This window comes from Mastigoproctus giganteus, chromosome 10 (assembly GCF_048544385.1).
Source record: "Mastigoproctus giganteus isolate SK-2022 chromosome 10, ASM4854438v1, whole genome shotgun sequence".
In the NCBI taxonomy this organism is placed as follows: Eukaryota; Metazoa; Arthropoda; class Arachnida; order Uropygi; family Thelyphonidae; genus Mastigoproctus; species Mastigoproctus giganteus.
The window spans coordinates 215892692-215919351 of record NC_143584.1 but is presented as its reverse complement, the minus strand read 5'-3'; the positions used below and the strand labels follow the sequence as shown (position 1 = coordinate 215919351).

Sequence of the window (26660 nt, the reverse complement as noted above, 5' to 3'; positions counted from 1 at the left end):
CACTTCAAAATTTTTATTTATAATTTTAAAAGCTTTAAGCCTTACAATTTAAAAAAAAAAAAAAAGAGGAGAAACTGCACATTTAACGAAGACCTTCAAAAATAATTCAAATTTATTAAACTGGACAATTGGTATAGTTATATAGCAAAAGCGGTTGTCGGCATTGTAATGTTTATTTTTCTGCTACTCATGCAGGTAGGAGTGACATTAACTGAGATCTACGTGGCCAGAAACGTAAGGATGCTGAAAAAACTTGAATTCGGTTCAAAGCATCAGCTTGGTCATCGTCCCATATTCATCGTTCCCCCGTACCGTTTAGGCCTCAAGGAATTATGTCAGCCTACGAAAACACTATATTTATTATAGTGTAAAATATTTTATTTATTTTACTCTATAATAAATACAGTGTTTTCGGAAGTCGCAATATTCCTTATTGACTATTCCGATTTTGACAGTAATTGTTTTGAGTACTTTAATTTAATTTTATTATTATTATGTTTTGTTTATTTTTCTAATTTAAGTAGCAACCTGAGTGTATGTGATTAACCTAGATATTGGAAAATATTTTCTTTAAAATTATTATATTTTTAATTTTTTGGTATGCACACTTGGGTGCGTAAATGCAGTGATTAGCAATCAATGTTCAAAATGTTTTGGTGTGTGTTTTTAATGTACGTTGATGATGGGGAATGTAGTTTTACCGGATAAAGTTTAAAATATATCTAAAGACATTTTATTTGTGTATATTATTAATTAGGAATGTGGAATTATATTTGGTTGATTTCATAGTTGCGTTTGTATCCCATAATTATAAAAGCATCAAATTTAATGTGATACCCGGTAAGCCTTTTTTTTTTTTTTTTTAACTGATAAAAGTAATTGCAACTGCCCTAAAAATGAATGTAATGGAAGCTATAGAAGAGGAAGAGAGCGATGTCATTGGCAAAAGTTCCATAAGTACACCAGGTGCTCCAAGGGCAGCATCACAAAAATTTGTTGATCGATTGCCTCAGTACGTTACTTTCAGAAAGACAAGATATTGTAAGTAAAGTTTCGTTTTGTAAACGTTTCATACATTTTTATGCACTGACATTGGCTAGTTCATAATGAAAATTTTACACCCGAAGTTGCAAATGCAATTAAACTTAAACATTTAAGGCAATTCAAATTGCAGAATTTTGTAACATCAATCCCAGGGTTTTTCTCTGCCTGAATTCACCAGAACAGCGTTCCGGAAGTTAAAAAGAATTAAAAGCAAGGTTAAATTTAGAATATGAAGCGCTATTCCATAGATCATCGCGAGCAGTGATTGACAGGACTGACCTCTTCGGTATACGGTATCTGTTTCAGTCAGTGTGTTTATTCCACCGTCTCCGCTGGATTAAAATCGGAGTTTACTCCAGCTTTTCCCTGGATAAAAGTCCGGTATTAGCAGCCTGTCAAATGTCAATGTGTATTATTATTATTATTATCATCAGCCATACGGCGCAAGGAAGCCTGAGGCTAAAGGTGGAATTCCACTGAGGCAACATGTTGCATGCGACATTGATGCATGCTACACACAGTCTTTCAATCGAAGGAACACGAAGCGACAAGGAGCAAGTATCTTTGCCGCATGCTACATGTTGATTGTTGTTGCCGGGGCGCATGCGTCACCTCGCGACAAGTTTCACGTGTCGCACAATGTCGTCGTTATCCGACAGTCGGCGCGACATGGAGTGGAATATTGAAAAAACTATCTTGTTTATTGAAGATTATCATAATTCACCGGAGTTATGGAATAATAAAATTAGTGATTATAAAGACAACAGAGTTAAAAATGATAAGCTGAAGCAGTTAGCTAGTAACTACGATTGTAGTGTGACTGATGTGAAAAAGAAAATCAAGAATTTGCGTTCAGCTTTCCATCGTGAGCGAAAAAAAATAAAATCAAAGAAGAGTGGTTCATCTCCTAGCAAAAAAAGGAAATGGTTTGCATTTGAGCTTTTGAGTTTTTTATTGTACGTCGATGTGCCTATATCAACATTGTCAACTGCCGTCAGTGATGAGGAGGACTTTGAGGTGAGTTTTTTTTTTAATTTAAAACTTAATTACCTTAATTTGAATAATTATATATTTGAATAGTACATATAAAAGTTAGGCATAAAGGTCCTGCCAAGGCACACGCACTTCATCTGATTGAAAATATCTCATAAATTTGTTTCTCACTTCTTTAGCTTCAAAAGTTGCCACTTCATCTGATTGAAAATATCTCATAAATTTGTTTCTCACTTCTTTAGCTTCAAAAGTTGCCCTCCGTGCTCTATGTTGCAAATCCTGCAGACCAGTATCGCCTCGGATAACTGCCCTCCATGATCCCGGAATAATATTTCCATCTCGTGTTTCATGGTCAAAGGTTCCTTAAGGAGAGTATAGTGATCGCGATGTTTTACTCCTTCTCAAAAAGTTATGAAAATAAATACATGTTGTTGTGATGATTTCAAAGTTTTTCACATTAATCATTAGTGGTTTTCTAAATACACAAAACACAGATGATAGCAACCCAAAAGTATTTTCCACTACTCTGCGAATGTGAGAATGTCTATAATTGTATTGTCTCTGACAAGAGCCTTTGTCGTGGTAGCTGCTAAAGGGTTTCATGATGTGTTCCAGCAGAGGGAACACATCATCTGTCAATATTACATAAGGCGATAACTTATTGCTACCAGGAAGTGGTTGTGGTAATTGTAGGTTTCGTTTGGCCAATTTCTTATAAAATGACGTTTCTCGAAAAACACCTCTGTCAGAAATCCTGCCTCGACAGCCAATATTAGCGTATATGAAATTATAGTTTGCGTCAGCAATGGCCATCAAAACAATGCTGAAAATCCCTTTGTAGTTGAAAAACATACTGCCACTGTTTTTTGGGTTTTGCATGGCTACATGTTTTCCGTCACAAGCTCCAATACAATGCAGGTAATTCCAGGAAACTTCAAAATCTTTTGCTATCTTTCTCCACCCATCTTCAGTGCATGGCATCTGGAAAAATTCAAAACAAATTTAGTTATCTAGTAATTGCATTTTTGTAATTGCAGGAAGAAGAACAAGAAGGCAGTCGACACACTCAAGATACTCAAGCAGAAGTCAATATGCCTTGAAATCAGCATGAAATGTCCAATAAACGAAAGAAATAGCTGTGAAGAGGAAAGTAAAAAATACATTGCCCCTAAAAAGACATGGAAGTGTTTATCTCCTTCGGATCGTGAAGAGGAAGCATATAGTATTTTAAAAAATGCGTGTCAAAGAGATGATTGCTCAACATATGAAGACCATGTGGCTAATGAGCTGCGAAATTTAAGCTCTAGAGCATGAACAATGGTTAAGCACATAATAAATAATACATTATTTGAAGCAGCTATGGGCAAATATGATGTCGAAAATGTGCCTACTCGAACTAGTACACTTCTTCGTAACAACTATGAAAGTAGTGGTTGCACTGTTCTATCCTCTGGGGCCGAGAATCTGCCTCACAACTACGAGTATGAAAGTAGTAGTTTCACTGTTCTATCCTCTGGAGCATCTGCAATGACATTTTCTGAGCCATCCAACAGCTCAGAAAACCTTTTGACTTTTCCAGTACTTTCTGAATTCCTAACTAAGAAGACTCTGCCGAATTGACTTGAAATCTTGTAATAATATATGTATGTTTGTAATAAATAAAATGTTTAGCATAATAATATTTTTACTTACCTCGACAAAATCATGTAGAACGTCGATCAAAGCTCTGCATAGCTCTGGAATAATTCGAGAAATGCTTGGCTCAGATATCCGAAACAGATACATAAGGGATGGATAGCTATCATCTGTACCCAAATATCTCAATGTTACTAACATTTTCACACGAGGTCGTATTGCCTCACGAAAGTTGGTATCATATTTTTTTATAATAGGTGAGACTTTCTCAAGCAAGTACTCAAAATCTTCTTTGCTCATTCGTGTGAAATTTCGAAATAATGCTTCATTATCAGCAACCAAGTTATTGTAAAAATCATTCTGAGCTTCTTCACCACCAACATATAATTCTCTTCTCCACCACCGTGGCTTTCTTCTTTTTTTTCTACGATTCAAAGCTATTACCAAATATGCAGCTGTCGTGACTGTTTGTAAAAACATGATGTACCAAACTGAAGTTGCCTCCATGGAATCGTTGAGACGTATGCTTCAAAGCATAGACGACATAGCGCATGCGACACATGGAGTCAAATTCCGCATGCGACATTGTGGAACATAGTCGCACACTTAGAAACATGTAGCATGCCTCTTGTCGTTCAGTGTTGCCTCAGTGGAATTGTGCCTTTATGCTGCACCATGCAAAAAAAAAAAAAAAAAAAATTCTGAATTACCCTGAGAGAGAAGGAAACCACCAAGAAAGAGAAGAATGATGATATCCAGCTCAGGACCCTGGGTGTGCCAAGCCCATATTCACCAGATGTGAGCCCCTGGGGGTTGTAGGAGGAGTGACCCCGGGTGTCACTGCTTAAGCAGTGCCTACTTAACGATTTCTCGGAAGGTGTATCATTAACCTCAGGGGCTCACATCTGGTGAGTATGGGTTTGGCACACCCAGGGTCCTGAGCTGGATATCATCATTCTTCTCTTTCTTGGTGATTCCCCCCCCCCTCTCTCTCTCTCAGGGTAACTCGGGAATTTTTTTGGCTGGTGCAGCATAAGCCTCAGGTTTCCTTGCACCATATGGCTAATAATAATAATATTCTAACTTTGGCTAAAATCCATTATTTGGGTACCACTTGTCTCTGAGCAGTGGGCATAGAATAGAGGGATTGTATGGTCGAGTTCTGTGATTGGGTGATTATTGTGAAGGCATTTTCTTTCTGATTGTTTTGTGTCGTCGAGGGGGGGGTTCTCAGCTTAGGTAAGGTGTTTATCCCCCATCCTGCTGTTTTAAAATTGTAAAACGAGTTCCCGGTTAAAAAACAGCAGCAAGTGGGGGAATGAACACCATAGGCATATCAACCTAGGAGGATAGTGGGCGGGGAAGCAGTGAGTGGCAACTGTCAGTCACTGCTTTGTTCCCATCCATTTGTTGAAATATGGACTAGTACTCTGGAGTTTTACCCTAACTTCAACCAAAAATTATATATTTGAAACAAAAATATTTATTTTAAAATAAATAATATATATATATATATATATATATATATAATAAAATAAATAAAAATTAATTAAACAATACAATAATAAATAAATAAAACATTATACTTCATATTCGTAGATCCTATAACAGTTAACATCCTTTACGGTAGACAATACCTTATCATCAAACCAGGCTTTGTACAAATAAACAGATGGCTTAAGTTATACTGTGCCATATAAGTATCTTTAAATAAACAGAAAATTTATTTTCTGTTTATTTAAGGATAGTATAAACCGAAAATTTATTTATTTGATTGATTTAAAAGGCATTAGTACAGTCAGTTCTGCTTTAATGCGGTATATGTGTTCCTAAAAATCTCCGTGTTATGGTATTTCGTGTATTAAAAACACCAGGGCTTATGGGAAAAATAGGGATGGGGCAAAGCACTAAAAAAAATGTTCAGTTTGGTAAGTAAAACAGTCAAAAAAAGTTAGAAACCCAATGAAATTGCTAATACAGATTTAATCTTAAATTTCTAATAAATAAATATTACAGTAAATGTAGCACTTTATCTTGACAAGATACCTTGTATTGGTCGGAGACTATGTACGCTTACATACATAGCTTCATTCATACTGTAATGTATGCATACTAATTGATATTTCTGTTCAATAAATTTTTTTTTTTTTACTGAAATTTAAAATAGGGATGGGGCAAAGCACTAAAAAAAATGTTGCAAAGCACTGTAAAAAAGATAAGCAATCAATAACTATGAACACGGTACGCACAAATTGCATAAGTGAGATACGGAGTAACAAGAGTTTACGAAGCTTAAAAAATAGGAATGAAGAGAAGATTCTGAAAATTTATTTATTTTTTTTATATGATTGAAGATTTCATGGAGGATTTCATAATAACGTAAAAACCCACAGAATTCCAGCTATTGGTATTATCACAAATGCAATGAGATTGAGTTTACCACCCATTTATAATTAGATTGCACTAACAAAAAAAACTCAATAAACTGGGAACTGCAAATTGTTTTTACTGTTTTATGGTAGTGACCTCCAGAAATGTGCTCCTCTGCTCATGCTGTCTTGCCTCATGAAATTTCTGTTCGAACAGAAAAACGTGCGTTTTCCTACGATATCACCTGTTATCCTTTATCTTGTAAATACAGCGAACGACAATAGTGTGTCTCTGACCAATAAAAGTACAGTAGATTGAGATATACAGCTGTCACACATTATGTTTGACATTTTTTAAGCTACATTCAGCTCAAGGCATTCTTCAGTCACTGCGTTCAGCTCGGTGCAGGATTTTGTGTTCACCTGGTGTTATTCGCAGATGAAATCTGCAAATAACATCAGGTGAGCACAAATTCCTGCACTGAAATCATGTTATACTCACAAACACAAATTCCTGAACCGAAATCACATTATACTCGCATTGTTCCCTAATACATCAGTTGCATTGGAGCAAATTCGCATTGTTAAAATGGTCGTTATAGCAGAACTGACTGTAAAGTGACGGAATTTTTAAAAACTCATAGCAGATGACAACAGCAACAAATGCAGTAACAGTATCGATAAATCACCCACTGGCTAAAAGCAAACTTCCATACATCGGTTCTGCAACTATCCTTCCTCAATTTGAATTTATGCCCTCTCAGGTGATTATTCTGAGCGAGAGGAAGAATCCCATCTGCATTGAGCATGCTCAAGCCATTCAAAGCCTTATACACCTCTATGAGATCACCTCGCCGATGCCTAGTCTCCAGACTCTGTAATTTGCAAAACTTAAGCCTTTCTTCGTAAGAGCAACCCTAATCTTGTTACCCTTCTCTGTACTCGTTCCAGCAGCTCTACATTCTTCTTGAAATGAGGTCTGTGGTGTTCTCCAAGGTACAAATCATTCTCCTGCTCTTTCCTCTTGTACATTAATGACCTGCTTCTGCTTACTTAAAATCCTATCCATAGTTTTAATGATGGTAGCACACTGCATTCCACCTTCCATTTTCAGAAACTGTTTCCTGTTCAAATGGCTTTAATTTCTGAGAAATAACCACAACTAATTCCATGAATGCTGATCTTTAGGTAATTCTCCAGTGGGGCAAAGAAACCTTTTAACTTCTATCTTTCTAAAACTTAAGCCTCTGTTATTTCTCACAAAAAAAAAGGATCTGCTGTACTTCTCATTTTTGTTGACACTCAGATTTCTAGACTTGTCTAGAAATCTGAGTTCTATTAAAGATTATCCTGACTTCTAATCTTTCTTGGCATAAGCACATCACAAAACTGTATTTTCTTTTTTGCTCTTGGTGTTACTTTTTTCTGCCAAGTGGGCAGAAACGGGAGTGTAGTAGCACATGCTTTTTGAATGGACTCTGGTTCAAGCCTATGAGTTTTAAATATGGTTAATGATTGTATTCATGATTTGTTGTAAACTCCTCTGGCCTGGTGATTGTGCCAGAATATAAACAAGAACTAATCGCTCTGTACAAATCTGAAATTGACCTACATTCAAATATTATTCCCACATTTGGGATGATATTCCCAAAATATCTCTCAGGCTTTCACACCATGTTCAAAGGAGGTTAGTCAGATTAATTAATGACCCATGACTGACAAATTTCCCCATTCTTTCTCTTATAGGCATTAAATTTCTATTGTATCTAAAGACAAGGTACTTCTGAATTAATTCCCCTATTCCTTTCAACTTCAGTTCAGACACAACCAATTTTTTATCTTCATCATTTATATCTTTACAGTAGTACTTCTGTTTTCTGGAACAGTCTTCCTTCATGTGTATTTTCCAAAAAGTTCAAAATTACAGAAAATTCAAATTTGATGTCAACAAGTATCTTCTTTCTTCAACCCATACACAACACTAGGGACTCTAGTTTCTATTGCCTTTCATGTTTGGGGATTCATTAAAAAAAATTGCTGATGTGAAACACTTCTTTCCTAGTTCTGTTATTTCATATCAGCAGAACTAGTTAAGAATTGTTTCATGTCAGCAACGAAATTAAACAATTCTTTCCTAGCTCTGTTGACAGACTGCTTTTTTTAATAATGGCTCACTTTAACATAATTCACTGATGCATGATTTTTTTTTGTTCAAGATACTCCTTGAACTGCTTGGGAATATCTTAACCTAACCTGATATCATAAATAAAAACTATCAAATAAATTATCCAATAAACTATCCAAATGAAAACTAGCCAATCAAGTCCAAATGAAAGGTATCCAATAAACTATCCAATACATAAATTGTGAATGAACTGAGAAAATTTCCTTACTCTACACTAAAATCAGTAAAACATATTCGGATATTTGGATACATGCTCTGGTTTTGCATTTCATGTTGATAATTAATTAAATAATAACCATGCTTAGCATCAAATATCTTTTTATATACAGAGATAATATTTAATTTAAACATGCAATTTAATATGATCCCTGGGTTCGATGTGACTCAGCTAGTTTACAAATATCGGTTTCTGCAGTAGATCCCACTATCGGCATTAAAAACAAAATGTCCCACTAGGAACCACTGCTTCAATCTCTACACAATACTAAAGTACTATAGGTATTAATACCTTTTGTGCTTGAAATAATCATAAAAAAAAATAATAATAATAATTCAGTACCTTCCATGGGGTCTGGCATAGCTGAGCAGTCAATGTAGTAGTGTATCAGTAGCTAAACTACAAATTCTGTCCTACCACAAGATTCACAAATAGGCCCCTGTACTCTTTCAACAACCAATTGAAGCCCTCTATCTTCTCCCCCCCCCCCAAAGTGGTGGACATGGTGGTATAAAATTTTTATCCACTTTGGTTGTCATTGTCCGCCAGAGTAGAGGCAGCGTGATAATACACTAGCTGATCCGGATGCTTCCTAGAGAGTTAACAATAGGTTCGGTCCAGTGGACTATCTAACAGCCAACCTGCAAACACTGTTTTAGAGCTGTACCCTCAAAATGTAAGGAAGATTGGATCTCACCATGAGACCCATTATAATCTCAAAAGACATCAATCATACTACATGATGGAATAGATGGAGGGTTACTGGAGTTTTGCTGTGGTGACTAAACATGGTTCCACCACTTCAAACCTCCCATAAGCAAAGTGGTGGTGGTGCACTGGTTGATGAGTCAATTACCACCTATTATTGCCTTGGTAACACAGTGGTGCTGCATTCCTCCATGTGTGTGTGTGCCATACCTAGAGCCCTGCTTACATTAGTTCACACCTGGGTGGTCACCTCCAGTATGTTAGGTGCCATATTTCAGGACTTGAACATCATAGTTCTACCCAGGGTTACTAACAGTCCCACCATCATGAAGGTGCAAGCAGAAGCTGTCACAGACTGACTGAATTTTGCCAAAATTAGATCCACTTGATTTGAATGAATATCAGTTCCATCAGGGTTTTAGACTCCCAGGTAGCAAGCCCAGCTTGGAATACCTGAGAGAATGTCTGTGATAGTCTCAAGAACCATAAATTAAATCTGAAATACACTAGCCTTCTTAATTCTTTCTGTTTGGATGAAGTAACATCACAATAATGACTGTTTACCCCCACCTCTCTCCTCTCCTTCACTCTACAAGTACTGTGCACAGTACTTGTAGAGTGAGGGGTTTTTGTTCGCTATTCGTGTTTTGTTGTATTTTTGATTAGCTACATGATTTTATTTGAAAATGGAGTCTATAAATGAAGAATATGCAGATATATTTATGGAATGGCGCATTGTAATTCGCAGGAAGCTGTACATTTGTACGCAAGATGATTTCTTCAATGGCATATTCCATATCTAAGTACATTTGAAGTTATTCACTTTGTGAGGAACTGGTATTCTGCTCACACGAAGAGTTTCTTTAAGAGAATTTAGACAAGACAATTTAGATATTGATATAGAAGTGTATGGGAAGCACTGCTCTAGATAACATTCTAGAGCAGTGCTTCTCACACTATCTGTGGTGTAGGACCAGTTCCGTTTATTTCTAATCTGTCGCAGACCAGTACTTTTGTAAAATATAATCATCACAGACTGGTAATGGAAGAATCATCGTGGACCAGTAACATCCATGATGAATTCGAAATACATCATGGATGTTACTGGTCCATGATGAATTGGAAATACATCATGGACCAGTAACATCCATGATGTATTTCCAATTCGTTGTGGATGAATTGGAAATTCATCGTGCCATATTAGTAGCAGAGGATTAAGTCTACTGTGGCTTCTATCTATTAATGTCTTGTTGATATTCCTTTGTCAGTTAATGTCATATGGGATCTGTAGCTTATTGATAAATTTAAGTAATCAGCCAATCAACTAATAATTTAAGCCAAATTGAATGAATTAATTAATTAGATTTAAATTTAATTGCTGTATATTTATATATATATATTTGCTTTTGTAGCGTTTGAAGACAAAACATATGAAATTGAACTTTTAGAGAGGGAATTTAGGTTAAGTGCAAGCATTGTCTTTGTGATGTGTATGCTTTTTTGGGTAAGTATATTTGGCAATCTATTTTAAACACAGTTATTCATTTTTAGTAATAAATATTTTTCATTAATATCTACCAATAAAGCACAGTATTTTCAAAATGAGAATTTACCACATTTGGCTATATTACATAATGCCACCTCATCATCATCAATTTATTCCCTCATTTCCTTACTGAGATTGGAAAATATTACCAACAGCTAATGTTTAGCAATGGTTAATCTTGGCAAAAATCTTGATTAAAATATATCCTTATGCACAAGTCTTGATTAAATATGTCTTATGTAAAAGTTTATTCTCCAGTTCTCGTTGTTATTAGTTTCAAAATGATGAAATGATGTAAGGAAACAAAACTCATATAGCAACATCTGTGAAAAAAATAAAATTTTTAAATACACAGTAAACTGCTGTTATAATACTCTTGCTTATATCCTGTAACGTATGATGCATTTTTTTAATATCTTATATTATAGTGTTTAGGTTTAAAATCTTGTGTGCAGGTTTTTGACATGTACTGCTTTATAAACAGTGCAATAAAAAACAAAAACACTATGAACATTATCTACTAAAAATAGTGAAGGAATATGAAAAATATTGTTTGTTATGGCTAGTCTCCCTCAAAGTACTATAACAGGAGGGTTTACTATATATAAATAAACGAAATAACAAATAAATGAAATAAAAAATCAGATAAAATAAAATGTCTCCTGGTTTTCTGTTTTATCTACCTAATTGCTCTTTAAATTTATGTACGTTCTCTAACTGTACAAGGCTAGTTGGTGACTTGTTCCAATAGTTGAATACTCTTTGACATAATTTCTTATGTCCAGTCTATGATTATGATTATATTTATTTAATTATAATATGTGGCTCCTTATTTGCATCATCCTATCCTAGAGAAAATGTCTCAACATTACGTTTACTCACTTTTTTTCAAGTCCTAAACACAATGCAAAACTCTGTTTCTACAAATTCTGCCTCATTTTAGAAAGGACATAGATATATTGGAAAGAATGCAGAGACAATCAAGTGAATTGCAGCATTTGGAAACTAGTAATTTACATGGTAAGCTAAACAAAGTATAGTGTTTTAAAAAGATTAAGCAAACTAAATTCTCAAAGCATCTTTACTCTTTCTCAGGCAGTGCATATAATTGCTATGCTAATATATATGCTGTTTTGTGCTCCCATTTTATACCCTTTTATTTCACCACTTTGTTTTTCCTTCTGCAACACAATGTTTCCACATCCAACCAATTCTTGAGATGGGTTACAAATCTCTGCCATTTAATTATGGTCTGTTTTTTACAGTTAGGTTGTTAGTTTCCTCTCTAGCTGTTCACTAGAGAGAAATGGTTCTGTGATAGTAAATTTTCACACTCACTTAATACTTGAGTACCTTAGTTGTTCTTAACTGATTCTTTTTCTCTTGTATGTCAGTGACTTTATTCCATTGACTGTTTTCCTAATTACAGCATATATATTTCAGTTTGACTAACCTGGATTTCCACAATATCTCAATTAGTTAAATATCTGTCTCTCTGTCTGTTCATTCATCTGTCCGTCCATCCATCTTTAAACGTTGATCTTGAGGTCATTCACCAGTAGGAACAGAGAATTTGTTAATGCCTTTCTAAAACCCAGTCCTCTGTGATTCCTGGTTAAAAAAAACCTTTTCTCTAGTGCTGAACTTGAGTAATGTACAGGTTAATTGACTAAAACAAATCCCTTTATTTGGTTTAATCCTAACTTCTAAACATATAAACATCACTTTACATTCAAATAACTGGGCTTCCCTTTCTTACTTCCACTTTTATTTTTGCTGAGTAGGTACCGTCTTTTTCTCTCTGTATAGATCACAGTCCCTACTGTGCAATTTTTCCCTTCCACAGATCATTTTATAACTCCTCAACTCTGTTCAGAAGACATTTACTTTTAAATTAACTGTCTCATTCCACTTGCTCTTACGCAGTTTATACTGCATTCCTTTTCTACCAATATTTCCATGGTCACTGTTTTTCTGAATTGGTATCCCTAATTCTACTTCTTTCTTCCAACCCAGTCTCAATAATACTTTCACACATTCTTCAGCATCATCCAGTGTAGCAGATCCCTCAGGGATTAATGCTGAAGTGCCCTCCTATGTTTTTAATCTTCCTAATGGCATTGATGAGGAGACACAGGGGAAGTTGTCAAAGTTTGCTGATGATTTAACTTTCCATTGCCCACACCCTCAATTTAACAAAGATGCTTGTGTGGCATGTGTGAGACACCGTTCTTGTTTTAATTATAAAAAAATAATTTTTAGCTTTTTTTTACTGAATTTAAAACAGTTTTTTCTAGTAATTATAACTTACTAAACTCACTTAAAAATATTGAATAAAAATAAATGAGTGAAACCAATAATAATAAAATTTTTATTGTATTTTTTATAATTTTCAAGGTCACTATAAAGCGTTTAGGGCTGAAGCCTCAAGCTATGGAAAAGTCTAGTCAAGCTATGGAAACACATTTTCAAGGTCACTTGAGAACCCCAGATTGAAACAAGATGGTCGTGTTGCATCTGGCAGAAGCAACGTGAATGTCTGTGTTTTTGTCAGCTGTTCACATTTAGCCAGTGAAACGAAAGTGAGATGCTTGTCTTCAATTCACATCTGTTAAATGGGGAAACGAAAAATTAATGGCTTGTAATTCATAGCATATCAAAATGAAAACAACAGATTACTATATAACCATTTAGAGAATGTAAATAGGAGGATTTGATTTACAAATTTAAGATACCATTGCAGCCACTCTAATGGCTTAGGTTGCAGATATGGTCTGAAAAGTGGCAACTGAAGTTTAGTGCTTCTAAATGTAAGGCTTGCACCTAGAAAGAGAAATCCAAGAGCTGGAGAGAAAAGTTAAAAGTGGTTCAAGACAAAAAAAAGACGGAGGTTATGATTACATGGTGTTATGTTTATGATTTATAGGACCATTTCTTCTCTTGCAATGTCTTCTTCTCTTCCCATTTCTATGTTTAAGTCTATAATTAGACTGCATTTAGAATGCTATGTTTAGTCTGGAGGCCAAACCTGAAGAACGACGTAAAGCTTCTAAAGAGAATTTAATGAAGGAGAACCAGATTGATGAGTGCTGCCATTCAATGTTCATATGGAGAAAGGCTTAGAAGGTACAGCCTGCAAAGCTTTGGGCACCCTTATTGAGAATATAAGGCTCTGAGGGGAGGGTGAACCATTAAAATGAACAAGGAAGGTATGTTTTGAATGGTAAAGGAAAGAAGTAGGGACCACGAATATAAAATCTAGGGAATAACAGAAGACGATATTCCATTATGTTTACCCTTAGGTAATATATTATAGATCATTGAAATAAATTATCTGCCATGATGGTCAAGGCAAAGGGCAAAAGTTTGGTCAAGTTCAAAGCAGAATTGGATGATCATTTTTAGTGATAGGAGAAAGTATTATTTATTTTATTATTATTACTCTCATGGCATTTTTTTCACCCCATCACAGCTACTGATATCAAATGCATGGATTGGTTGATTGTGTCTGGTTTCTATTATTATTACTATTGGTTGAGAAACTTTACTATCCTACAGGTGTTTAGGGTCACGGCTTTCTTAAGTGCCATGTAAGTGTTCTCTGGGAGGCCTGTTGCTGCTAGGTTCTTATGGAAGCTCTTTGGTATCATGCTGGTGGTTGACATAGTGATCAGGAAGGTCATTTATGCCACATTTATTTGACCTCCAAAAAAAATCTATGAGCAAAAGATTGGGAAGTACACAGACCCAAGACAGGGTCTGTGTACTTCCCAATCTTTTGCTCATAGATTTTTTTGGAGGTCGCTTTGGGCATTGCTCTGTCAGTCAGGTAGGTAGCCATTTCCTTCTTGTTGATAAGGGGTTATATATGGTCTGTTGTGCAGGATTGTCTTGTACGTGATCCCAGTATAGTTTATGATTAGGGAGAGGGTCTCTAGTGTGGCCTGGGGTTAGTATTTGTAATATGGTACACTTTTTTTTGATCAGCTGGTATTTTTTGCACTATCAAATGATGTATTATGATGGTGACCTGGTTGTTTCTGTGAGTGTACTCCATCTGAGTAATCATCCTGCATTCTGCGGTGATGTGCTAGGTTGATTCTGGGATCAGACGGCATTACCAACACATATAATCTGTTACTGTGGGGTCCGTGGCGACGTATTTCCTATAGATTACTTGGCCTTGGATGGCAAGCATTAATCCTTCGATCTTGGGGAACAGCCTCCCACTCGTGAGCCATGCATTGGAAGCCATCTTATCTATGTAGTCTTGATGGATAACATTGTAATGTCTGCTATGGAATACTTTCTTTACCCATCCCTCTCTCTCTCGCTCTTTCCTACGTCTGTGTGAGTTGTGTCTCATTGAGGTTGAGTAGTGTGTGCCATTTGTTTATCTTCCTTATTTCTTGGTAGACTGGCACTGTGTTTTCCTGGAAGTATTCCCTAAGGTTCTTAATCACTTTCTTTTGTTCAGTAAGGTCTGTCAAATCTCTCCCACTTTTTCTGGACCGCCAGTCTCTTGACAGGCAACTTCAAGTGGTGTTTGTGGCTCTTGGTCATCATTATCTTGGTTGATCCCATAATTTCCTCTGGCTCAGTATTGTTCCAATCTATGATCCCAAAGGAGTGTGTTGTACTGGGACTGCATAGATGTTAATGGCCCTGACCATGTTCCTGCTATTCAGCTTTGCTTTTAGGAGGCTCCTCAGCAGGGCTGTGGAGCCAGAAGAAATATTTTGTGGCTCCATCTCTGGCTCCTTTAATTTATCAAAATCCTAATTTAGTTTTAAACTGTTGAAGTGAGCAATGATCATACTCAACTGACAAATGAAAACACTGTTGGAATGATCTTTACATTATAGACTAAAAAAACACATTTTAATTTGACCTTTAGTTTAATAACAAAAGGAACAAAAATCAATGAATTATGAATTGAAAACAACTTATTCCATTATAGAAAAAAACATTTACTTATATTTGCCATATTAAAACATGCAAATTAACTTTAATTCCCTTAAAAACTGAATTTTCAAATTTTTAATTATGTATAGCAGTTTGTTCTTAAGAACAAGATTGCCTCAAGCAAGTCCTCTTTCACTGATGCTCTCAAATCTTATTTAATGATTTTTAGAGCTGAAAATAAACACTCTACACTGGCTTAAGTAGGGGCTGTGCAGCCACCAGTTGCACACTATCTCGTATAATTTAAACATTAAAAAAAAAAATAATAATAATAATAGTAAACAAAAAGAACAGGGAAATGAAACTATACAATGAAGCACCCAAATCATATGACATATGTGCTACCCTCACAATTGTGACTGACCAAGTTAGTTGGAGCCATGGAGCCAGTTTTTTTTTAACAGGCTCCAGCTACATAGAAACCTCTGACTCCATAGCCCTGCTCCTCAGTATGTGATGGTATTTCTCAGTCAGGTGTGTTTTAATATTGCATCTTTTACTGACATCTTTGATTGATGATCAATTTTTTCAACTTCAGTGAGGGATGCTAATACTTCTAACTTGAATTAGTCAATGTACTAGGAGTAACATGTGGTATGCCTTTTTCTGATTCCAGTCGACAACGTTTTGATCTGTGCTGTTTGTCAATAATCTTTTCAAAATCAAACTCATCTTCAGAATTAGTATTAAACGATGATGATGGTGGTAGATTGCTTTGTATTTCATCTCCTGGGGCTGAGCATTCTTGAGGGTTTCTTATTCTGAGTGCTATATCACATAAATCTTCCTTTGCTTTGCTGTTAGTCTGTTAATAAACATCTGCTTGGGATCAACATAAACGCCAGCTAACATTACATCATTTCCCAATAAAGTTTTTTCCTTAACTTCCATGGAGGTCATTACTAGGGTTGTCAGGTTTTCCTAAAAAAAAAAAAAAAAAAAAAAAAAAAGGAAGATTTTTTGTTGATAAAATTAGTTTTAAAAAATACAATAAAATTCAAATTGTCTGATATTTTAATTGTACTTATTTTGACATTTTGCCCTTTTTAACAATGTTTTACATATTAAAGGAACTCTTTATATGTAAAAGAGAAATTCATTGCAATCTGCAACTCTGCCTCGATTAATTCTCGGTGTCTTCTGTTTCTGACATCTGTCCACTTCAATTTCATTGACGAAAACACCCTTTCTACTACAGCATTTGAGCCAGGAATACTTAACAAATCTTACTATTCTACTGATATTGGGTATATTTTCCTTAGGAACTTTGGAAAAAAAATCAAGCCACTTGTGCACATCATTTCCTGTACACGTAACACTTTCCAGCAACTTCAACCTATTCTCACAGAACTCTTCATACAACTCGTCCAGATTCGAGCCCGTGACCACCAAATACGGAGGATATGGAAAGGTCAGAGAATGACCACCGCACCACATATCCCCAGAGCAATATGGCCTTAGTTGCTAATGCTCCTAAAAACCAAATAACAACAACAACTCATCCAGATTTACACTTTCTTGGAGTTGAAAAATATCAATTGCCGTTTCAAAATCTTGATACTTAATTTCTTCTGTTTCCAGAGAAAAGTTTATTAACTTAGAACACTTATTTTTCTTACTGAAGTCATAGTTTTTTTCTAGGTATTGCAATAGATTTGAATAAAAATCACAACATTCACAACAATCTTTTTGTAAAATCAACCAAAAAAACGTAAAGATTACGGGAAAAACATAGGACCTGGAAACTCTAGTCATGATACCTTCAGCTGTGGGACCATATATCTTGGAAAGGCAGTAGATCAGAGACTTCCATTCCTTTAGGAATTGACCGGGAGTCAAGTCTTCACCTTGAATTTTATTTGTAGTGATATGTGGTTGGTAAAGCAAGTTTTTAAGTTTCTGCACCTGGTCCCACAGTACTTTTGTTAGAGTTACTACAGGATTGGCCATGTCAATAAAGATAGGTTTCAGTTCCAGTAAGCAGTCCATCATTATATAGCTACTCCACCTAGTAGCTTGATCCACAATTGCTTCTTTTCCAGCAAGCTGCTTAATTATTGCTTCTATTTTTGGCTTTCTAGCAGCTAGTACAACCTACCTCACTTTACTTACAAGAGCAGTTGCATGTTTATTTCCTAAGCCATCATGAATTGCCAGCTGTAAAGTAAAGTAAAGTATACCACAATGCATGTGCTGGGCTCTGGAGAGGCTTGAAATTTCATCCATAATGTCACTTAAATCCAGTTCTGCTTCTGCATCATCATCAGGTTCTAATTCTGGAGTCTCACCACTTGATTCATCTCTTTCACTTTCATTGTCTGCTATTGAATCACCTCTCTCTTGGTCTTTTTTTAACTTCTCAATGGTACTTGATGTGTTGGAGGCATTATCAGTCACAATGCAACAATACATGCTCTTTTTCTATTTCAAACTCTTGCAGAACATCTTTCACTAGTTGATGAATCGCTTGTATGTTGGGCTTTTGTATCCCTTACTGCTAATGTACACATAATTATTTTATTGTTGGCATCAACAAATCGAATGTTTATTGCAAAGTAGTTTACTCTACAACATGTGCAAGCATCCATTTTCAAATATACAAAACGTACTTTTAGATCATTTATAAAGGCAAATTTTTCTTCCTTTGCTTTCTCTATTATAAAACTTCAAATATTGCCTCTATCCAAACTAATTTTAAATTTTTGGGCCATTTCTCCTATCAAACCAAGCATCACTGGCTTACAAAATACATTCGGAGGTAAATAATTCTTCACCACTAACTCAATAATGTAATTCTTGAATTGATCTGCTGTCATGGACACGGTGACTTTTTGACCAACAAAATATTTGATTGATTTACTTGACTATTTGATGATGAAGAACCAGAAGTGCTTGCTTTATTCAGCTTGAGTCTTTCTTCCTCTTCTATACTCTTAAGCACTTCAGAATGATTACGATTTATGTAACGCTTCAAATTGAATGCTCTTGTTGAAATATTGGTCTTATTGGTCAAAGGTTTACTAATTTTTGCTCCACTAGTCAAAATCTTGCCATCACTGTCAATTATTGTATTTATCATCTTCAGTGACTGTAAAGTATTCAAATACATTAGACTTTGTTCTTGAACCTTTGTTCATCATTGAGGGTTTCCAGACACAGGATATTTTTGAAAAAATAAAATGTGCATTATTTGAAAACCACTCACTGGTTTAAACATTAAAAAATAATAATAATAATAATAATAGTAAACAAAAAGAACAGGGAAATGAAACTATACCATGAAGCACCCAAAGCATATGACATATGTGCTACCCTCACAATTGTGACTGACCAAGTTAGTTGGAGCCATGGAGCCAGTTTTTTTTTTAACAGGCTCCAGCTACATAGAAACCTCTGACTCCATAGCCCTGCTCCTCAGTATGTGATGGTATTTCTCAGTCAGGTGTGTTTTAACTGTGGTGTCAGCATCATTCCCAGATATATTATTATTAGCTATATGGTGTAAGGAAGCCTGAGGCTTATGCTGCACCAGCCAAAAAAAAAATTTTAGAATTACCCTAGAGAGAGAGAGAGAGAGAGAGAGAGAGAGAGAGAGAGAGAGAGAGAGAGAGAGAGAGAGAAGTAGAATGGAATCACCAAGAAAGAGAAGAATGTGATATCCAGCTCAGGACCCTGGGTGTGCCAAGCTCATACTCACCAGATGTGAGCCCCTGGAGTTAAATATATTAGGTCTTTTCCCCCATCATGGCTTTGTTCTCTTCACTGGTGTTCAGTTGATAGTTTCAGTTGACTGGATTTACCTGGTGTAATCCATATGTCATGCATTTTCTATGCCAAATTGCATCTTGATGCCAGTACAGTGATCTGAAGAGTTGCTATTATTATTTTATTTATTATGTATAGATTATGGCAAAAATATTAATGAGTGGGGAATTTTTCTTTTTTAAAAAAGTCCACTTCCTTGCATCATTAGCCACTCTGGTACTAATACTAATGTGTGTCAGTTAGCCAGCATCCATTTGCAGTTCAACTCTGTACTCACCAAAACTGACTGTGTTGGTTTTTGTCATTGTAGTATATTGATATAGTATTGGATCTAGTTAATTTTTAATTAAAAAAAAAAAAAGAAATTTAAGTTTCTGTCTATGAATTATGTAATTCTTATTATTCATTTATTTGCAGGTCACAGGTGTAGCAATTTTCTGTATTGGCATTTGGGCTAAAGCAGAACATGAAATCCTTGATCCATTACTTGGATATAGAATACAGTCATTTATTTCTGGTGCCCTGATTAGTTCAGGTGCCATTGTATCTGTTGTTGGTTTTGTAGGCTGCTGGGGAATTCTTCATTTACAAATGTTGACAGTTAATTTGGTGAGTATATAGCACTTTACAAATGAATAGTGCAAAGTTGGAATTCCATACATTATGTTAACTTATAATATATTAACTCACATGCATAATAATGATTATAATAATAATTTGTTTTGTGACTGAGATTGAAATTTTTATTATATGGATTCTCAGCTTCTACTTATTTATTCTTTGTGATGAGATCATGCAATGATACTTCTTTTCAGTAGCAGCTGCTTAGAATTTCAATAGCAGGTAGTTTGTTTTAATAATTTACATGTTCACCACCAGTGATATTCAGTGCAGAATCCTTTCAGGCCTGCAGCATCAAATTTAAAGTCAGATTTGTGAAGCCAAATTACGTTATGCATAAAACTGGTTAAGTGACATGCGGGTAACCAGGCAGTAACATCACTTGGAAAGTAACTGATTAATTGACAGTTACTTCCAGGATAGTCACATACTGAGGAGCAATATCCCAATTTGTCTGAAACATAAAAAAATGAACCACTATATACTCCCCACCATAACTTATGGAAGTGAAACTTGGGCACACTAAAAGAATGGAAGAGAAGCTGAAAACTACACAGAGAAGAATGGAATGAATTATATTAGGAATCAGACTGTTGGATAAGAAGAGAAACACATGGATTAGGCAGCAAACACAAATAAAGGACATTCTTATCAAAACTATAAAGAACTGAGATGGCCTTGGACAGGACACATAGCTTGAAGACATGATGACAGAATGGTACCCAAGAGGAACTAAGAGAAAACGTGGGAGACAACAATGGAGATGGACAAATAAATTTCACTGGTTCTCAAAACTAATGACCATTTACTCTCATAAGATCATCACAGGACTGGCACAAATTGGTGTGTTATCAGGAGTTCTGTTCACTGCTTTCCCTTCATCTCAAATAGAGAAAAAATCACAATACGCTACATATGATATGAAAATGTTAAGTCAACCCACACAGTTGCCCTCCTCATGTAAAAGCTTACAGAATTGGAATGCTGCCTTTCAAATTTTAACTTACAAATTAACCCCCAAAAATCTGCATTTGATGACTTCACTAACTGAAATCTTACCCTACATGACAATATAATGCTTAGCACTTCTACTACTCCTGCAGTGCAAGCTCATAACAGATCATGTTCAACTATAAGTTGTCTTTCAGTGGAACACTAAATTCTAAATACAGTACTCTCGATTTTCCCGGGATAGATGGTAAGAAAAAATTCCCGGATAATCAATTTCCCAGTTAATCCAAAAATACAGCAAGTCCCCGACATACATAAGAGATACGTTCCAGGACTTCTTACGTAAGTTGAGTTTTCTGTAACTCGGGAATAACTAATAAAATATTGCTACTATATCCCTGATATGCCAAAATTACAAAAACCACATAATATCCTCAGAAGAATAAAGAAAAATAGTTATGTTTTTCAATTAATTAGTTATATTTTTTTTTTATATATTAGTTATAAATATAGAAAAATAGTTATATTTTTAATTAGTTAAATAAAAAATTTTTTATCTGGGGACAGCAGTGAAGTAGCCGGAGTGGCACGAAAGAAAAGAAAACATAAAAGGAAGAAAAAACATATGTAATTGTGATGTAAAAATTGGTATGTATTTTGTAGCCTTCGTTATTATAGTTGACCTTTATTGGTGCCGACCGCTTCTTGTATTCTGTCTTTCTCCTTTATTGTGTTCACTGTTGACACTGACAAATCTAAATTCCGCACAATACTTGTTAATGTTTGGCCATTTTCATACATCCTTATTATTTTAATTTTCTAATCCAACTCGATCGCTTTCCTTTTCTTGGTAGATTTACTAGTACGGTGGTGCCTCGCAATTCGACTGTAATCTGTCGCCGAATTAGAGTTGAATTGCGGGTCAATATTTTCCATATAAGTTTATGGAAAATTGATTAATTTGTTGTCGGAGAGAAATACACAATATTATTGACTGTACTGTATTCTACCATATAACAAACGAAATTACAAAATACATAATGAGTACATACATTTCATTGAGCTTTAGATGTTGGAAGGATGTTTTATTTATCTTGTTCTATCCCTTCTCTTCTCCTGTTGGCTTGAATGGGGATGAGGAATTGATCAAGGGTGGACTGTCTCTCCCTCTTTTTAAAGATAGCCTTGAAGTAATGCATAGTAGTGTTTTTAAACAAGTCTGTCATTCTAGTTTCAACAGCAGTGTTGGGGTGCCATTTTAAACAAGTAGACTGCACCTTCTCCCAACGGAATAAAATTTCTTTAACGGCAGCTGTTGGCATCGGCCCCTTTTCCCTGTCTTCTTCTTCTTCATGTGAAATTTCCTTTTCTCTCACTTTTGCTTCCTGTTCGCTGAGTGTTTTGAGTTCTTCCACGGTTGGTTCGTCATCGTGATCCTCCACAAGCTCTTCCACATCAGCCTCATCAACTTCTCCCACATCGAGGTTCTCTGCCGTCGAAATGATTTCTCGCATAGCCACAGCTGCTTCTGATTCTTCAGCGGCTTGGACTGCACTGTTGTCATCCCAAAAAAAGGAAGGAATGAGTTTCTTCCATGATGCATGAAGGGTCCTCTGTGTCACTCCCTCCCAGGCAGTTTTAATAAAGGAAATGGCATGAAGAATATTGAACTCAGTCTTCCAGAACTCCTTCGGTGTCTTATCAGAAGAATGAGTCACGTCGAAAAGCTGTGAAAACAAAGCCTTGGTGTAAAGTTTTTTTTAAAACAGGCAATTACTTCTTGATCCATGGGTTGAATCAGTGATGTGGTGTTTGCAGACAAAAACTGGACTTTGATGAACTCAAAGTCAATTTCAAGAATGTTTGCCAAGTCTTGGGGGTGAGCACTAGCATTGTCAAGAATCAGCAGTGCTTTCAAAGGTAAATTGTTGTCAATGAGGAATTTTTTTACGCTCGGGGCAAACTCAAAAATCCAATCTTTGAAGACTTTCTGGTCTACCCAGGCTTTTGCATTGGATCTCCACATCACTGGCAGTTTGGACTTGATGATTTTCTTCCCAAAGCACCGAGGATTTTTAGAGTGGTAAACAGAAGTGGCTTTACTTTAAAGTCTCCACTTGCATTTGCTGCCGAGGCGCCTCCGTAGCCAGGTGGGAAGGGGCAGCAGTGCGTAGCACATGCTTCTTGATTAGACCGGGGTTCAAGCCCGTCACCACCAAATACGGAGGATGCAGAAAGGTCAGGGAATGACCACCGCATATCCCGGAGCAATATGGCCTTAGTTGCTAATGCTCCTAAAAACCAAATAACAAACAAATAACAAAGCATTTGCTGCCAATAACAAGGTAAGCCTATCCTTCATAGGCTTATGTCCTGAGAGCGTCACTTCTTGCATGATGTATGTTCGATTTGGTAAGCGCTTCCAAAATAACCCAGTTTCATCCCTGTTAAAAATTTGCTGTGGCAAGTAGCCTTCCTTCATGATTAAATCTACAAATTTTTTCACAAACTCTTCTGCAGCCTTTTTATCTGCACTAGCTGCTTCCCCATGTCTGAGAACTTTATGGATACCTGTTCTACCTTTGAATCTGTGAAACCACCCATGACTTGCCTTGAATTCATCAGTTTGATTGAGATACGTCCTGGAATTTTCTTCTGCAATTCTTCAAAAATTAACCTAGCCTTCTCACAGATCATTGCCTGAGTTACTGGATCTCCTTTCATCTGTCTTTCTCTAATCCAGGTAGGAAGCAGCTTTTCCATTTCTTCATTGATTTAAAGATCTGTTTCTGTCAGAAATTTTCATTGCTCCAACGAACACCCTAGCGCCTATAATCTTGTCTCTTTGTTGCCAAAAAGTTGCCACAGTTGACTTAGGGATGCCATACTCTTGAGCTACATCTGTAATTGTTCTACCTTTCTGCACTTTATCTATAATTTATTTCTTCTTTTCTATGCTCAACCAAGTGTGTTTCTTTCCTGAATTATTCTGCTGTTCACTTCTCTTTGGACCCATTATCAAATTTCACTCAAAAAAGAAATAACTGCCAAAGCACACAGTTTTTTACTTTATGAGACGTGCAGAATTATAAATTAGCACAAACAACTCGAGCAAACATGAACTCAAACTATGATTATTAACGAGATAATGTTGTCTCATAACTGAGGAAGAACTGACTGCATACCTGTAGCTATCTTTGAGGGTGGCTAACGTAGCTGAACGATTGTAGGATCTATTCCCGCTTTATCTATCACTGGTTAAATGTTACTCCTGCTCTTTAATATCATTGGTTAAAATGTATGAAGCAACCGTCACTATTTAGTGCTATTTAGTAATGTTAAACGCAGCTACGTAGTCCAGAAAGAATTCTATTGTGCAATATCATGTAACATTTGAGCTGGCCCACAAAATCCGACTGTCGGATTGCGGTACGTCGAATTGCGAGGCACCACCGTACCACTTATTCTCTTAGTCGACACCATGATAACGGTCAAAATGAAATTTTCTGTAAAGAACTTCACGGGACTAAGGCGAAAACTCACTATTATCACTCCATGCAAGCTCACATTTTACTAAAGCACATTTCTGGAGGTCACTGCCATAAAACAATGAAAACAATTTGCACTTTATGGGTTATTGGGCTTTTCTGTTAGTGCAATTAATTATAAATGGGTAGTAAACTCTGTCTTTTTGCATTTGCAATAATACCGATAGCTGGAATTCTGTGGGTTTTTGCATTATTATAGTGAAATGTGTGTCCCCTTCACCCTTTAATTTATGAAAAAATATATAAATTACGTAAGTCGGTGACTTACTGTATCAAAAAATGTTCAGCAACCTACGTAAAAAGTATGGCAATAGATAAAAAGCGAAAAAACTTACCACGCACTACTCATGTGTCCAATATGATGTTTCCGTTTATTTTTTATGATGTTGATTTTAAATCTAATAGCTTCCCTTTATTTTTTACAGTGTTGCGTATAGTTCGGTCACCAACATTATAAGGGTTCATTAGAGATTTAACAGAAGCACTGTTTTCAAACTTTTGAATAATTTTAAGTTTTTGTTTAATTGAATGGACAACTTTTGCATTTGTCCTTTTTCATGATTTCTAAACCAAAAAAAAAAAAAAAATACTATATAAAAAAAAAATTCCGACATTCCTGACATGGCATAAAGAAACAAAATTTTGCCTTTTACAGTGTGATGGAACACAGTAATCGATGCAACACACTAAAACAAACTAAACATTTGGTCTCTCTTTTTTTTTTTTTTTTTTTCTTTTTTTTTTCTTTTTTGAGCGGCGCGTGTGAAGACAGCAGGAGTTGCAAGATAATAGGTACATTAATCTCCCAATGACGACTTATAACACGGCTTCATGTTGCTTATTTACGACTTTCAAAACATCTGTTTATGCCTATTCTAGTTATTACTTGAATATTATGATTTCTGGTTGATTTTTTTTTTTTTTTTTTTTTTCATTTGGAATCTTGAAGTTTCCTGGTTAATCCAATCCCAGTAAATCAAGAGTCTGCTGTACTAAATTTTTCCGGTTACAACAGCTTATGACTGACTTATAACAATTGGTACCTAAGGTTTGTCACAGACATTCTTCCAGATATGACAGATAAGGCTGCTACCCAAGAGTCTAAACCCATTATTCAGATCCCATTTGTTATGTGAGTCGAGTGGACACCAAATTTTGGTGAAGTACAGTACATTTTTTTTTTTTTTTTTTTTTTGTGACAACTAAATTCTCCACAGATATTAGCATTAGTAGAGGCGTATGATGCAAGAAAGCAAACTTATATATAATATCAGCCAAAAGAAAAGAAAAAAAAAACCCTTCCCTTTTCACCCATCCATTCACTCCAAAAATTTGTCTAGTTCAGCCTTGAATTTATTTAAACTAACTTCCACAACGACAGACGGAAGTTTGTTCCAGCAATCAACTGCCCACTGGCTAAAGGCAAATTTCTGCATATCTATTCTATGACTGCCTTTCCTCAGTTAGAATTTATACCCTCTCAGGTGCAGAATCTGAGCAAGAAGAAGAATCCCATCAGCATTAAGCTTGCTCAAACCATTCAAGGCCTTATACACCTCAGTCAGATCACCTGGAAGGTGCCTAGTCTCCAGATATTGCAATTTGCAGAACTTAAGCTGTTCTTGGTAACAGCAACCCTTTTTCCACTCACTAATCTTATTGCCCTTCTCTGTACTAGTTTCAGCAGCTCTACATCTTTCCTAAAATGAGGTGTATGTAGTACTCAAGGTGTGGCCTGACCATTGCCTTATTTTTTTGTTAGTTGTTGGCGCATCAGCTTCTGTGGCCATAATGCACCTCCCAAAGTTTTTGCATTTTCTACTCTGATCCAAGCCCAAGGCGGGATTCGAACCTGCGACCTTTGAGTTGCCAGGCAGGCACTTTACCTACCCAGCTAGCCCAGTCAGCAAGTTGCCTTATACAAGATAATCACCTCCTTATCCCTGCTAGCAAAATTCCTATATATCATTGACAAGACCCCCACAGGCTACTCTTGCAGCCTGTCTGCATTGCTCAGAAAACTTCATGTCTGACTGCACAATTACCCCCAAGTCTTTTTCATTCTGCACTACCCTGAGACACTGCCCATGTATTTACTTGTTCCATGATGACT

The 26660-nt window shown here is 35.9% G+C and overlaps 1 protein-coding gene across 1 annotated transcript in view; it reads left to right on the top strand.

Moving 5' to 3' along the window:
* Positions 1–896: 896 nt before the first annotated feature.
* Positions 897–26660, top strand: part of LOC150079903 (tetraspanin-11-like) — a 95995-nt gene continuing 70231 nt past the window's right edge. Inside the window, exons 1-3 of the mRNA XM_090383275.1 lie at positions 897–1041; positions 10564–10655; positions 19845–20036. Of these exons, the coding sequence (XP_090239401.1) occupies positions 897–1041; positions 10564–10655; positions 19845–20036 (429 nt within the window). The remainder of the gene's footprint in view (positions 1042–10563; positions 10656–19844; positions 20037–26660) is intronic.